Source organism: Carcharodon carcharias, chromosome 5 (genome assembly GCF_017639515.1).
Source record: "Carcharodon carcharias isolate sCarCar2 chromosome 5, sCarCar2.pri, whole genome shotgun sequence".
Lineage (NCBI taxonomy): Eukaryota > Metazoa > Chordata > Chondrichthyes > Lamniformes > Lamnidae > Carcharodon > Carcharodon carcharias.
The window spans coordinates 61,200,169-61,215,179 of record NC_054471.1 but is presented as its reverse complement, the minus strand read 5'-3'; the positions used below and the strand labels follow the sequence as shown (position 1 = coordinate 61,215,179).

The following is a 15,011-nucleotide window of genomic DNA, read 5'->3' as shown; positions in this document are numbered from 1 at the left end:
CTTTCATGAGATGTGAGCATTGCTGGCAAGGCCAGCACTTGTTGCCCATCGGTATATGCCCTTGAGAAGATGATGGTGAGCTGCATTCTTGAACCACTGCAGTACATCTGTTGTAGGTACACTCACAGTGCTGTTACAAAGGTAGTTCCAAGTTTTTGACCCAGCAACAGTGAAGGAGTGGCAATATAGTTGATTGTCGTGTGCCCATAATGACAAACAATATTGCAGACAAGTCATACTTAGACATTTAGGCAATATATTTGCAACTTACATATATGTTCCAGAGTATCTCAGCATTCCAACACTTTCATGTTGACTGGGAGTTTTCAGGGATTTAGTAACAATTGCACTCAGATCCTTTTCCTTTTCTGCAATTGCTAATGGACTTTCAAATTAGGACTTATTGTATAAACACTTACTGATCAAGATGTATTCCTCTGTATTCATGTCTGCATTGAAGTTCATCTGCTTAATTAGTTCATATCCCTGAGACAAAAGGTTGTATTATTTATTTTCTATTTTGAGTGAATATAATGGATATTCTGGGAATGGGAGAAAAGAGAGCAAATATAGGGATGGGTGGGGTGGGGGCAGGGAGTTGATAATTACTTTCACTGTTGGTTGTAGTTCTATTTCATGAGATTTGACAAAATTCAGGTTTGTATTGCTTTATGGCGATAAATTCCACAAATTGGGAAGTAAGATCACCAACAATGTATGAGCATGTGCTTTTTTTTTAATTAAAAAAACTCTTATAAAAGAAAAGCTACTCCTTTACTGCTGTGAATAGTTGAAACGTTAACCCTTCCAAAGTACAGTTTTGCATTCTAGCGGGGAAACAGTGAACAAAACAAAACAAAATGTTTCGATAAAACCATATAATTAAATGCATATATAGTACACAGCTGTCAGAAAACTGTCACAATCACCAAATTCCATAATTGTTCTTACATTTGCTGTTTATTCATAATTCCCAGTATTTTTCTCTTCTCTTTGTACTCCACTTATTTCTCCCTCTCTCCTCTCTCATTTCTTACATAACAGGAAACTCTACTAAGATGAGGAAGTTTTATCCTCCACAGCATGCCAGAATGCATGTTACTCAAAATTGATTCAAGTCAAAGAGGCCTTGTAGTTGTGTGTCAAACTGATGATGCAGTTATGTGCATCATTGTTTTTATTAACTTTTTTAAAGTACTGAATTGTGAAATGACAGTACATCTGTACTTTCCTGAAATGTTTGCTGTTGCATTGCTATAGAATAATAATAGACAAGTTGAAGAATAGGCACTGGTCCCTCCCTGATTCTTTTATTCCTATAATTTTGTTTAAATTTAAAATAAAAATATTAATTGATCTTGTAGGGACCACACAAGGAGCAGTGATTTAATCTCAGTAGTGTTTATAATCGGAACTTCATGCTGGATTTAAAATACAAAGCTGGTAACCTTGTGCTTTAATTTGATGTGCAGCACTCCCTTTCGTAAGGGCTGCAATGGCTTCTTTACTTTTGAAAGTGTAAATGTTCCTTTGATTTAACATGTTTAACTGGAGCCATCTATAATTGTAAAATAATGTGTCATGATAGTAATTTTGTTATTCTGCTTCACAGTGTGTACCATTTTGAAAACAATATCTGCTATAGTTTGCAGATCATAAACTTTCTTTTTCTTATTTGCAGTGGATACTGTTCGGGCACGACAGCTCACAGGGAGCTTTCGACTCAGTCAGCTTGTTCCTACAGCTGTATATCTACATATGAAGATGCACAAGCGAATTCTGGGGCACCTATCATCTGTTTACTGTGTTACTTTTGATCGAACAGGGAGGAGAATATTTACTGTGAGTTTTTCTTTAACCACTTCACTTTGAAATATTTTACATATTTTTCCCATCTATTGTGAAGTTGAGTATTTTTTAAAGTATTTTTTTAATGTTACCAAGGTAAAAATTTGCCTTTAAAGTAACATGCAGTGCAGGTCTGTTCCTCATAGAAGTGCTGTGGATCAAACACCAAGATTTGTTTCTCATATTCCTCATTCAGAATAATTCCATTTATTAACGAGATTCTTAATAGATGTCCCATAATTTTCCAGTTCAAACCTTGCACATTTTAAATTTTTGCAAAAAAGCAAATAGTTACTGATTATATATTTTGGGGGAAGGGGGAAACACCAAGGATTCCCCATAGTTGATGTCACCTGAGCTTCACTATATCATATCCTGGACTGACTACAAGGAATGGCAAATGGAGCCATGTACTTTAAATGTAAATAATAAAAAATTGATTTAGTTTCACACTTTTAAATTCTCTCCACATGGATGATTGCCTTTCTGCTCCTTGACCTTCAGCCCATATTCTGTTAATTTTGGATTCTTTATGATGAACTTCATCCAGCTAAATGTTAGCAGAACTGAAGTCATCCCTTTCAGCTTCCTGCCAATATGCAACTTAATTTCATCTCCCCAGCTGTCAACTTGGGCTAAGGTCAGAGGTGTGGAATCTTGACATTCTGCTTGGCCCTATTCTCTGCTTTCTCTCCCAAATCTGACCCATTATTAAAACTGCTTTCTTTGAACTCTAAATCTTTATCTCCCTCTGCCCCTATAGCTTCACCTTTGGTTCTGAAATGCTAAATGTTGCCTTTATCATTTGGACAATATATATTTCTTCCAACATCCCTTTGTTCTCTTCTCTTGTTCCACCCCTCCATAGACCATTGTAGCCACATCTCTCTAAGGTCTGCTGGCGCTGTGAGTGCCAAAGAATTAATGTTAAGATGTCTTCTGTTTTTTAATCTCCATGGTCCATCAAATATTTCCATAGTCTCACCCCTCTCTGCAACTTCTGTAAACCATGATGTACCCTCTGCTTTTATGAAATCTACCTACTGCTCCTTCAGTCACTTCAGTTCTTCCAGAACTTCCTTTTTTCAGTAGCCTCGAAAATACCCTTTCCAATGTGATTCAGGTGCTCCAAAATATCTTCTTCATTCTCTGTAAAGTGTTCTGAGATATGATGAGACATGAGGTTCACTATGCAAGTTGTTTTTATTAGAGAACAGCAGTTGTGCTCCATGACGTACTTTGGGTGAAAAAATAATTTAAGTAAAAGCTATTCAGTGCTATAAAGAAATTAGGATCAGGTTACAGAAAATAAGGGTATAAGCATGCATTCTGAAACTAACTTCCTTTAGGTAAGGAAGCCTGCCATCTTAACCTGGTCTGGCCTGCATGTGATTCCAGACCCCCTGGAATGGCTGAGGAAACCCCTTATTTCAAAGGCAATTAGGGATGGGTAACAAATGCTGATCTTGCCAGCGACGCCCACACCCCATGAAAGAATAAAGAGAAGACAAAAATGATGCAACATTTTGTTCAATTTAAAAATACAAAGCACTGATTATGACTGCCTGTGGCTGTCATTGCTTATGCGTGTAAAGCATAATATTTATGAAATTCCCTCGAGGATTTAGAATTGAATCAGCCTGTGTTAGTGCTTTCAGGAACACTGCTTGTGCAGCTCTAAGTAAAGTTGCCGGCTGCTTGTTGGAGTTTTATTTTTGCCTCCTTTTTCTGTGCTAGGAGGATTTTGTAGTACTTCCTTTGCTTTCACAAATGATTGTCTAAAAGAAACTAGGATGCAAATGGAGAAATGTTCATTTTAAATTATGATGGGTTCTGCATATATTTGATGGGCTTGGGGAAAGGGAATTTCATCTCGGTTAGGTGGCTTTGGGTTAGGCTTTGGTGGAAATATGGAATTATCAGCCTGTTTTACATTAGTGAAGGGTCCTCTTTCTCAAAAAATGTTTATATAGCAAGTAATCCATTTTTGAAATAAAAGTTCTCTGAAGAGCTTCATAGAGCAGGCAAGTATTTAAAAAGTAGTATAAAAGGATTGTTGAAGAGATGGCACGTGCACAGGAGTAATTGACTGAATGACATTTTTATTGTAGTTTTTGCGACAGTTATTAAATCTGATGTATTAAAAAAAGGTTCATGGCTATGTCATGTATTTTGTGCATTGTCATTTTTCTGTCCACATATTTAGATTAGCACAAATGTGTATTATGAAGCAAACTAGATAAAAATTGTTTCTGCACAAATATACTTGGGTGCTATGTAATACGTGCATTATTTCAGGGAAAGAAAATGTGCCTGCCTAACTTGCAAAAAGAAATTAGTCCAATCTGAAAAATAATTTTGTACGGTTTTGTTGTTTCTCCTGGTTACCTTTCTGACCAAAACTCAGTACGGAAAGACAGCAAGGTTGTGTCTGGATTTATCTTTTTGCCACTCCCTTGTGGGAGGAGGGCTTTGCAAGTAGATCCTGTTCTCTCACTCTCTCAAAATTGAAAGAAGCAAAGCACGATAACTAAGAAAGCTTCAACAAATACCAAGTTCTCTCCGAATTTATTTTCTTCATTTTTCCTCATTGTATCCCATTTTGAAGTAGTTTGCGCTTGCATTCCAGGGTGTGCAGGTGATAAATAATTGAAGTTGTCATGCTTGTGTGTTGCAAGGCTTGAATGGATTTGAAGTGGCGATTTTAAAATTGAGAAATACTGCTGAAGAATGGAAAGTGATGTAATGTATTTCCATACCTATTGCTATTTTGTACCTTCTCTAAACATAACCCAAAATTGACAATAGCAACAAAAATGTATGATATCTCTTGTCACTTTTTCCATTGTACAGCTATTAAATACTTTTTTAAAATAAAAGGATGTAATCAGTGTGCTGTTCTGGACACCAACTAAGTACTTGCTTTTCTGCCTATGGCTGCCAAATAGATGATCAATTCTAGCAGACCTCCTATTGAAATTTGTAGTATGTTCTTTATAGATAATTAGTCATAGTCCACAAAGGACTATAGGCATATCTTTCCTTTAGAGACAGACAATTAATTATATGTAGCTTGAGGGGCAAAATTCTGCAAACCTGGGGCAAGGCAAGGAGACAGGCCTTCAAGAACTACCACAGCCTGGGTACAGGGATTGATACTGCACCATTGGTGTCATTCTGCATCACACTCAAGCTATCTAACCAAGTGAGTTAACTGATGTGCACTGTTCTTTGTGAAGAATTATTATTTTGAAAAATGATGATTTTGTTTATGTTTACAAAGATATGATAAATTAGAATATACGAATATATGTTTTATGGACTATTCTATAATTTGACATGTACTTTTGATCTATGGGAAAAATTGTTATCCCGCTTCAAGGTGGAATCAATTGCACGAATCCTAGAATTGTAGAATAGTGAGCACATAGAGAATACTCGTCTCTATCAGCAAAATATCAAGAATTGCCCAGGAGACTGTATTCAAACCATTTTTTCCCCCCAGATTTTATTGAGCCTGTAAAGCGTTCAAGGTTTCCTGAGGAAATGTTTGACATTCTGCTGCTACATAGACATGGTTTAAAAAAAGTGACATTCACAGGACTTGAATTTAGCACTTGCTGAATAGGCGACTAATAGTGCTCTTAAATGTTCTGATAGTCTGCGAGATTAATGCTTCAGACTGTCAGAGATGGAAGATTTTGGTGAGGGACAAGCTTTAAAGTTGTAGACAGAACTACAGGTGACGTTACCTGAAGGCCAGTTGTTTGCCTGTGGAGCTATTCTCATGAACTGCTGCATATAACGGTGCTATGCAGTGGTTAAATAACTTCTAACCTCCACATCATGTTGATGAAGGAGTAGAGTCTATTCCATTAAAATATGCTGTTTTTTTGTTTGCAAGCACTGGATTTTATGTTTATTGAAGTCTTTATAACCATTTGTTCTAGTGAATTTTCACTGTAGGTTGTTGCCGCATCTTCAAATGGCAAATTGGGTAGGACATTGTTGATGTAGGATAGGCCATTGCTCAAGTACGATTTGTTTCTTTTTTCTCTTTGTCCCCTGGCCCCCTCTCCCCACGTGATTCTCAAAGATCTAAGATTGAATAGAGGTGCAACACGTTCTCAATACTGATAAAAGTTTTATAGCTCAAGTAAACATGCAAGCAATTGCAGGGCATGAAATAAGATTATATTTAATTTACTGATAAGACAGTTGGTTGATTTAACTTCCCCTATGCAACATTACTGTCCAGTTGGAACTCATTCATCTGTAAGACTTGATGGATTAGCTAGTACACAAATAAAGACTAGAGCTCCCCTGGTGGTTCAGCTGATTTGGGGGCAATGGCTCACTGAGCTATACAGATTCGGGCAGGATTTTCATCTTCAAGGCTGGAATTGAGAGTTGAGCCATTTCATGATGACGCGATCCCATATCCTGCCCGGCGGTGCCCTCTTACACTATTTTCATGGTCCAGTGGTGAGGATGGGCTGGAGTTGGGGCTTCCAATTCCAGAAGGAGGCCCAGTTCTTATTGCACCGAGAACAGATTAACATGCTCAACTGCAGGCAACTTCAGTATCACTGGGTCAAAATCCTGTAACTCCATTTGGAACAGCACTGTGGGTGTACCTACACCACAGGGAGTGCAGTGGTTCAAAAAGGTGGCTCAGCACCACCACCACCACCACCTCAAGAATTAGGGATAGGCGGTAAAAGTGCTGGCCTAGACAGTGACACCCAGGTCCCACGAAAAGAATAAATTTTAAAAAGCCATTATTGAACTAACTTTATTTACACCACTTCAACATAGAGGACAGCAGAGAGGGCAGTACAACATAATGCTCAGATGTTGCAATGCACTACATTCCCTTCCCATTTAAAAAAAAAACATGTACATTAAAATGCAAAATGGTGCATGTACATAAGTTCTATAGTGTGTAAAATGAAAGCACATGGGATTGGGGGTACTGCATTGAGATGGATAGAAAACTGGTATTCAGACAGGAAACAAAAAGTAGGAATAAACGGGTCTTTTTCCAAGTGGCAGGCAGTGACTAGTGGGGTACCGCAGGAATCGTGCTGGGACCCCAGCTATTCACAATATATATTAATGTTTTAGATGATGGAGCTAAATGTAATATCTCCAAATTTCCAGATGACACAAAGCTGGGTGGGAGGGTGAGCTGTGAGGAGGATGCAGAAATGCTTCATTGTGATTTGGACAAGTTGAGTGAGTGGGCAAATGCATGGCAGATGCAATATAATGTGGATAAATGTGAGGTTATCCACTTTGGTAGCAAAAACAGGAAGGCAGATTATTATCTGAATGGCTATAAATTGAGAGAAGGGAATGTGCAATGAGACCTGGGTGTCCTTGTACACCTGTCGTTGAAGGTAAGCATGCAGGTGCAGCAGGTGGTAAAGAAGGCAAATGGTATGTTGGACTTCATAGCGAGATGATTCAAGTACAGGAGTAGGGATGTCTTGCTGCAATTATACAGGGTCTTGGTGAGACCACACTTGGAATATAGTGTGCAGTTTTGGTTTCCTTATCTGAGGAAGGATATTCTTGCTATAGAGGGAGTGCAGTGAAGGTTTGCCAGACTGATTCCTGGGATGGCGGGACTGACATATGAGGAGAGATTGAGTCTGTTAGGATTATATTTGCTGGATCGCAGAAGAATGAGGGGGGATCTCATAGAAACTTATAACATTCTAACAGGACTAGACAGGGTAGATGCAGGAAGGATGTTCCCAATGTGGGGGAGTCCAGAACCACGGGTCACAGTCTGAAGAAATGGGATAGAACATTTAGGACTGAGATGAGGAGAAATTTCTTCACCCAGAGAGTGGTGAGCTTGTGTAATTCGCTACCAGAGAAAGTAGTTGAGGCCAAAACATTATATGTTTTTAACAAGGAGTTAGATATAACTCTTGGGGTGAAAGGGATCAAAGGATATGGGGAGAATGCAGGAGCAGGCTATTGAGTTGGATGATCATATGTTTCTAATTTCTATGTTTCCCAGAATATAATGTTACTAAACCAATATCAACAATACCTGAAAATTTAAGAGTTTGAGTTGCACACTTGTTTTTATAGTAATCACAACTAAAATATATATGACAGATACTGCCAGAGTAATTTTTTTTTATTCATTCACGGGATGTGGTCTTTACTGGCTGGGCCAGCATTTATTGTCCATCCCTAGTTGCCCTCAAGAAGGTGGTGGTGAGCTGCCTTTTTGAACCGCTGCAGTCCATGTGGTGTAGCTACACCCAAAGTGCTGTTAGGAAGGGAGTTCCAAGATGTTGACCCAGCGACAGCGAAGGAACGGTGATATATTTCCAACTGGTGAGTGATTTGGAGGAAAACTTCCAGGTGGTGGTGTTCCCATCTATCTGCTGCCCTTGTCCTTCTAGGTGGTAGTAGTTGTGGGTTTGGACGGTGCTGTCTAAAGAGACTTGGTGAAGATGGTACACATTGCTGCTACTGTGCATCGGTATGGTGGGAGTGAATGTTTGTGGATGTGGTGCCAATCAAGCAGACTGCTTTGTCCTGGATGGTGCCCAGCTTCTTCAGTGTTGTAGAAGCTGCACTCATCCAAGCAAGTGAGGAGTATTTCATCACATTCCTGACTTGTGCCTTGTAGATGGTGGACAGGCTTTGGGGAGTCATGAGGCGAGTTAGTCGTCGCAAAATTCCTAGCCTCTGACCTGTTCTTGTAGCCAGAGTTTTTTTATGGCTAGTCCAGTTCAGTTTCTGTTCAATGGTAACCCCCAGGATGTTGATAGTGGGGGATTCAGTGATGGTAATGCCATTGAACATCAAGGGACGATGATTGAATTCTCTCTTGTTGGAGATGGTCATTGCCTGACACTTAGGTGGCGTGAATGTTACTTGCCACTTGTCAGTCCAAGCCTGGATATTGTCCAGGTTTTGCTGCATTTGGACATGGACTTTTAGTATCTGAGGAGCCGGAAATGGTTCTGAACATTGTGCAATCATCAGCGAACATCCCCACTCCTGGTCCTATGATGGAAGAAAGGTCATTGATAAAGCAACTGAAGATGGTTGAGCCTAGAACACTACCCTGAGGATCTCTTGCAGTAATGTCCTGGAGCTGAGATGACTGACCTCCAACAACCACAACATCTTCCTTTGTGCTAGATATGACTCCATCCAGTGGAGAGATTTCCCCCTGAATCCCATTGACTCCAGTTTTGCTAGGGCTCCTTGATGTGACACTCAGTCAAATGCTGCCTTGATGTCAAGGGCAGTCACTCTCACTTCACCTCGGGAGTTCAGCTCTTTTGTCCATGTTTTAACCAAGGCTGTAATGAGGTCAGGAGTTGAGTGGCCCTGGCAGAACCCAAACTGGGCATCAGTGAGCAGTTTGTTGCTAAGCAAGTGCAGCTTGATAGCACTGTCGATGACCCCTTCCATTACTGATACTCTTTCGAGTACAAACCTGTTTCATCTGTTTCAGATGAAGTCACATTGTTCCATAGTTTGCCATTGTGAGATTTGAACACTTGATACTCTTTTTGAGTAAACCTGTTTCCATCTGTTTCAGATGAAGTTACATTGTTTCATAGTTTGCCATTGTGAGATTTGAACTCTTGATCTGGGGGTTACAAACCCAATACCATAACCACTTGGCTATTTAGGCCAAGCCCTTCCATTACTGATGATGGAGTATAGACTGATGGGCGGTAATTGGCTGGGTTGGTTTTGTCCTGCTTTTGTACGGGATGCACCTGGGCAATTTTCTACATAGTCGGGTAGATGCCAGTGTTGTAGCTGTAATGGAACGGTTTGGCTAGGGGCGCAGCAAGTTCTGTAACACAAGTCTTCAGTACTGTTGCCGGAATGTTGTCAGGGCCCATTGCCTTTGCAATATCCAATGCCTTCAGCTGTTTCTTGATATCACGTGGAGTGAATCAAATTGGCTGAAGGCTGGCTTCTGTGATGCTGGAGACCTCCCAAGGAGGCTGAGATGGATCATCCACTTGGCACTTCTGGCTGAAGATTGTAGAAAATGCTTCAGCCTTATCTTTTGCAATGCTGTGCTGGGCTCCTCCATCATTGAAGAGGGGGATATTTGTGGAGCCATCTTATCCAGTGAGTTACTTAATTGTCCACCACCTGTTCACGACTGGATGTGGCAGGACTGCAGAGCTTAGACCTGATCCGTTGGTTGTGGGATCGCTTAGCTCTGTCTGTCACTTGCTGCTTATGCTGTTTGGCATGCAAGTAGTCCTATGTAGCAGCTTCACTAGGTTGACACCTCATTTTTAATATGCCTGGTGCTACTCCTGGCATGCCCTCCTGCACTCTTCATTGAAACAGGGTTGATCCCCTGGCTTGATGATAATAGTAGAGTGGGGGATACGCCGGGCCCTGAGGTTACAGATTGTGTTCGATTACAATTCTACAGGCAGGTTGGTGAGGATGAGGTCAAGTATGTTTTTCCCAATTGTTGGTTCCCTCACCACCTGCCGCAGACCCAGTTTAGCAGCTACGTCATTTAGGGCTTGGCCAGCTCAGTCAGTAGTGGTGCTACCAAGCCACCCTTGGTGATGGACATTGATGCCCCCCACCCAGAGTACATTCTGTGCCCTTGCCACCCTCAAGTGCTTCCTCCAAGTGATGTTCAACATGGAGGAGCACTGATTCATCAGCTGAGGGAGGGTGGTAGGTGGTAATGAGCAGGAGGTTTCCTTTCCCATGTTTGACCTGATGCCATGAGACTTCATGGGGTCTGAAGTCAATGTTGAGGACTCCCAGGGCAACTCCCTCCGAACTGCATACCACTGTACCGCCACCTCTGCTGGGTCTGTCCTAGTGGGACAGGACATACCCTGGGATGGTGATCGTGGAGCCTGGGACATTATCTGTAAGGTGATTCTGTGAGGATGACTATGCCAGGCTTTTATTTGACTAGCCTTGTGAGACAACTCTCCCAATTGTGGCATTAGCCCCTAGATGTTAGTTAGGAGGACATTGCAGGGTCAACAGGGCTGAGGTTGCCATTGTTGTTTCCGGTGCCTAGGTCGATGCCTGGTGCTCCATCCAGTTTCATTCCTTTTTTGTGTGTTTGTCACAACTGAGTGGCTTGCTCGGTTATTTCAGAGTCAACCACATTGCTGTGGGCCAGACCAGGCAAGGACAACAGATTTCCTTCCCTAAAGGACATTAGTGAAGCAGATGGGCTGTTACAACAATCAACAATGGTTTTATGGTAATAATTGGACTTTTAATTCTAGATTTTTATTGAATTCAGGTTGCATCATCTGCTGTGACGGGATTCGAACCCGGTGCCCAGAGCATTACCCTGGGTCTCTGGATTATTAGTCCGGTGACTACCACCACACTATCGCCTCCCCCTGTTTTTAAAAAAAAAAAGTTTTCCTTCATGCCAGTTTGAGTTTAATAAAAATATTGTCAAGAAATAATGAAAGACTGTGCTCTGAACTTTGACTTTGACTACCAACTCCACTTAATGGTTGGGACCATGGCATCTATAGCATTATCACAATCAAAGACCTTGTCTCGCTTTGCTGTACCAGTGGATTCTGTGACACCGGCAAGCTTTCAGTTTCTGTGTGACTTTCCTTTATTTCTACCTTTCACTTTGGACTGTTGGAGGTTTCTCATGCTTTCCTTTCATCACATCTCTCAAGTAAATGATCCTCACGATACTGACAGAATCTGTCTCCAATCTTCACTTGATGTGTAATTGCATCTAGTCTCTTTACAACAACTCCAATCACATGCTTGTCCTTATCACCTCGGCAGTTTTTCACCATGTCTTACTGATCAACACTTGAACTCCCTAGATATCATGCCTGGTGTATCATGACTCATCCTTACTCTGTCTTGCTTTTCTCTTACTTTGCTGTTAACGTCAGGCTCAAGCAAACTAAACCTTCTAAATACCTCCTAGGAGCATGTTTAGGTAAGATGAGCAACCTGTGTAGACTATGGGGTTATTCTGTAAGAATTCGGCAACACCTCTGAGCTGGTGTGGACCATGTTGCCTTCAGAAGCCATTTCAACTCCATCAAGATTTTGGAGGGGTCTGAAATGCCTACCTCCGCAATGGAGTGGGCATAGCCAAGACTACTACGTTTGGGCATGCGACCCACACCTTTATACCGTGTCATTAAAAATTGTCGGTGATAGGAATGGGGTCGGGAATCCCTGAATCGGGTCCCATCCCCCATGTTCCTTGCTGCCTGCCTCCATTCCAACACAGGCGGAGGCATGAAAATCTGGCCCTAAGATCAAATAATCAGCTGGTAGTGCAGAACTTGAGTATTGCTGAAAAAAGAGACATGCTGTCAAAGCTTTTCATCCTGAACTCATCAGGACAAATGCAACAATGCCAAATTGCAAAGGGAGCAACAATTTATAGTGCATGAGAAAAGGGTACTGATTGGTTGGCAAATCGGCTCTGATTCGTTGGCAAATTGGCTCTGATTGGTCGAGGGATTGCATTGAAGAGTGTACCAGGGAGCTATGGTCACCCATGCATTTGTTTAATTTGAAGAAGGCACAATGCCTGGACAAATTCCTTTTGCCTGAAGAAGACTGGTCCAGCAATACCCTAGGAATCAATTCCAAACTCATGGTTTTGAAGGCACCACCAGCTGACTTCAGTGCTCCTGAGTTAAAAGTGTAAAATCAGTCTGGATTCCTTTTGACCTGCTAACACCCTCTGCTGGAGGTTCAGCTTTGTGGGCATCGGCTTAGCTGTGCTGTTCCTTTTAATTGAGCCAACAATATCACAAATAAGGAATGGACTCTTGAGGGCAAGTACAGAGGAGGTATCCATGAAACGGGAGAGGATGCAGAAGGGAGCAAGATTGGTGAGAAAAATAAGTAAAATGATTGTAGCATAATCATCTCACAATGCATCAGTAGGGCCTGACACAGACAAAATCAGTGTAATTTGTAATAAAGTACTGCTTTTATTATTTATGTAGGATGCAGATAATGGGTTATTTTAAACAAGCATTGACATTTTCAGGCTACATAATCTGTTCTATTTTACGTTGAAAAAGGAATAGAGCTCAGTTGTGCATTATATAACTGTATAATTTATATAAAAATATTCAAATGGGTGAGTGCTTTACATGTTTAAGTGACAGGTATTAAATGAATAGTTTGAGAGCTAAATCTCTGTAAGGATCTTGAATGTCTTTGTGTTTGTGTCTTTTCTAAAGACTCCTAGTTGTGGTTCCGTTACTAGTTAATTATTTGTAGCTGATCAACAGTGGAATATGGTTCTAAGGTGACAGTGATATTCTCGAGGAAAATGACCTGTATGTTAACCTGCATTCTGCATAAAACGTATGTGCTGTTTCATGCCCAGTTGGAATCCTACACAATTACAGTTTTATTTAGTAAATCAAAAAAAAAGCAGAATTAATATAACTACTAAAGTTACTAATGTCAGGAGTTAAATTATGGAGAGCGAAACTGTAATCAGAAATGTAAATTGCTGAAATTGGACGTTAAAATTGTTAGAGTTGTACTCCTAGATTACATTCCAGGGACCTTGATAACACTGGTGTTAGTAATTTACTGTGTATCTTACTGCATTTACTTGGATGTTTCACACTTCACACCTCTGAGCAGCTCTGCAGCTCACATTGAATGGGCCCTTCTGTATACAGGTGTGAAAGTAGCTGACTAACAATAACCTGTTCATATAACTTTCGGTTTCCTTAAAGGATTTGTGTGGGAGTGAATTTTGATCAAACTATATGCCACGCATAGTGGAACAATAAAGTGCTCTATAGAATGATACAGTGTGGTAGGAGGCCATTTGGACTTTTTGTGTCTTTGCTGGCTTTTTGTAAGAGCTATCAAATTAGTCTTAGCCACTTGCCCTTTCCCCTTAGCCCTGCAAATTTTTCCTTTTCAGGTACAGTACTTATGTAGTTCCCATTTGAAAGTTACTATTGAGGCTGCTTTTACCAACGTTTCAGAGTGTGCATTCCAGATCATCATCATATGCTGTGCAATGTTTTTTTTCTGCTTATGTTGCCTTTTTTTTTGTCAATTATCTTAAATCTGTGCTCTCTGGTTACCAACCCACTTGCTGCTTAAGACTTTGGCAGGGATTTTCCACGTCCGCCGGCATTGAGCATGTTCGGTGGCATAAGCAGGCAATATGGCGCAATCATTGCAATCGTCCACTCAGCCCACCAAAGGTGAGCCGTGTTCCCCGCCATCGGACGTCAGGAACCTCAGTGTAATACATCATGCATATCATTATTAGGCCAGCCAGCCGGAATTGTCCCTCCCCCCAACCCCGTCAGATTGTCCGTCCACTTTGATGGGAAAGCACGCCGACGTGTTTCACAACAGCACATAAAAGGTGCGCACATGAGGAGAACTCGGAGGTGAGTGCACAGTAACATGCAGCGCTCGCCAGGATCGCCTGTTGGAATTCAAGCTTGAGGCACGTTTTGGGGTGGGAAGGGGTCAAGGTCTGCCTTGCGTTTGAGGGGACATGTTGGGGGTGTGAGGCGGGGGGGTGTCGCAAGGCCATCTGTGCTGTTGAGACTTGTGGCAGGGGCTGGATGGCAAGGGCAGCCCTGCCATTGAGGGGACTTGTGGTGGGTGGGGCAAGGGCATCCCTGTCATTGAGGAGACTTGTGGGGGGGGTGGATGGCAAGGGCATCCCTGTCATTGAGGCGACTTGTGGGGGGGTGGGTAAGGGCATCCCTGCCGTCGAGGTGACTTGGTCGGGGGCTGGTGCGTGTTGTCAAGGGCTGCCTTGTGGTTGAATGTAGCACACAAACGTTCAGGGTGGGCGAGGGAAGCAGCCACCCATTAAGGACACCTTATGTAAAGTGACCATTCGTCTGCAACTGAGACAGTTCAAGCACAGCCATTGATATGATTGGAGTCGGGCTTCTAACTTATCTTCCCATTCAAGCAATGCAGAGGCATCAAAGTACCACCAAGTGCTCCAGAGCTTTTCACCATACCCTGTAGCACAGACTGCAAAGTCAAGAGCATTTTAGTGGATTGCAGATCAGTTGGACAACTGTCCATGTTGTACAATCTCCTTGCTAAAGCTGGCCATGGAACAGTCACGAGTGGAGGCGCTCACAGCCTCTTGCAAGGTCATCATTCTG

General features: G+C 41.6%; 1 protein-coding gene across 1 annotated transcript in view; it reads left to right on the top strand.

The window, feature by feature from the left end:
• Positions 1–15,011, top strand: part of LOC121277874 (pleckstrin homology domain interacting protein) — a 246,095-nt gene that overhangs the window by 39,314 nt on the left and 191,770 nt on the right. Inside the window, exon 7 of the mRNA XM_041187625.1 lies at positions 1,682–1,842. Coding sequence (XP_041043559.1) covers positions 1,682–1,842 — 161 coding nt within the window. The remainder of the gene's footprint in view (positions 1–1,681; positions 1,843–15,011) is intronic.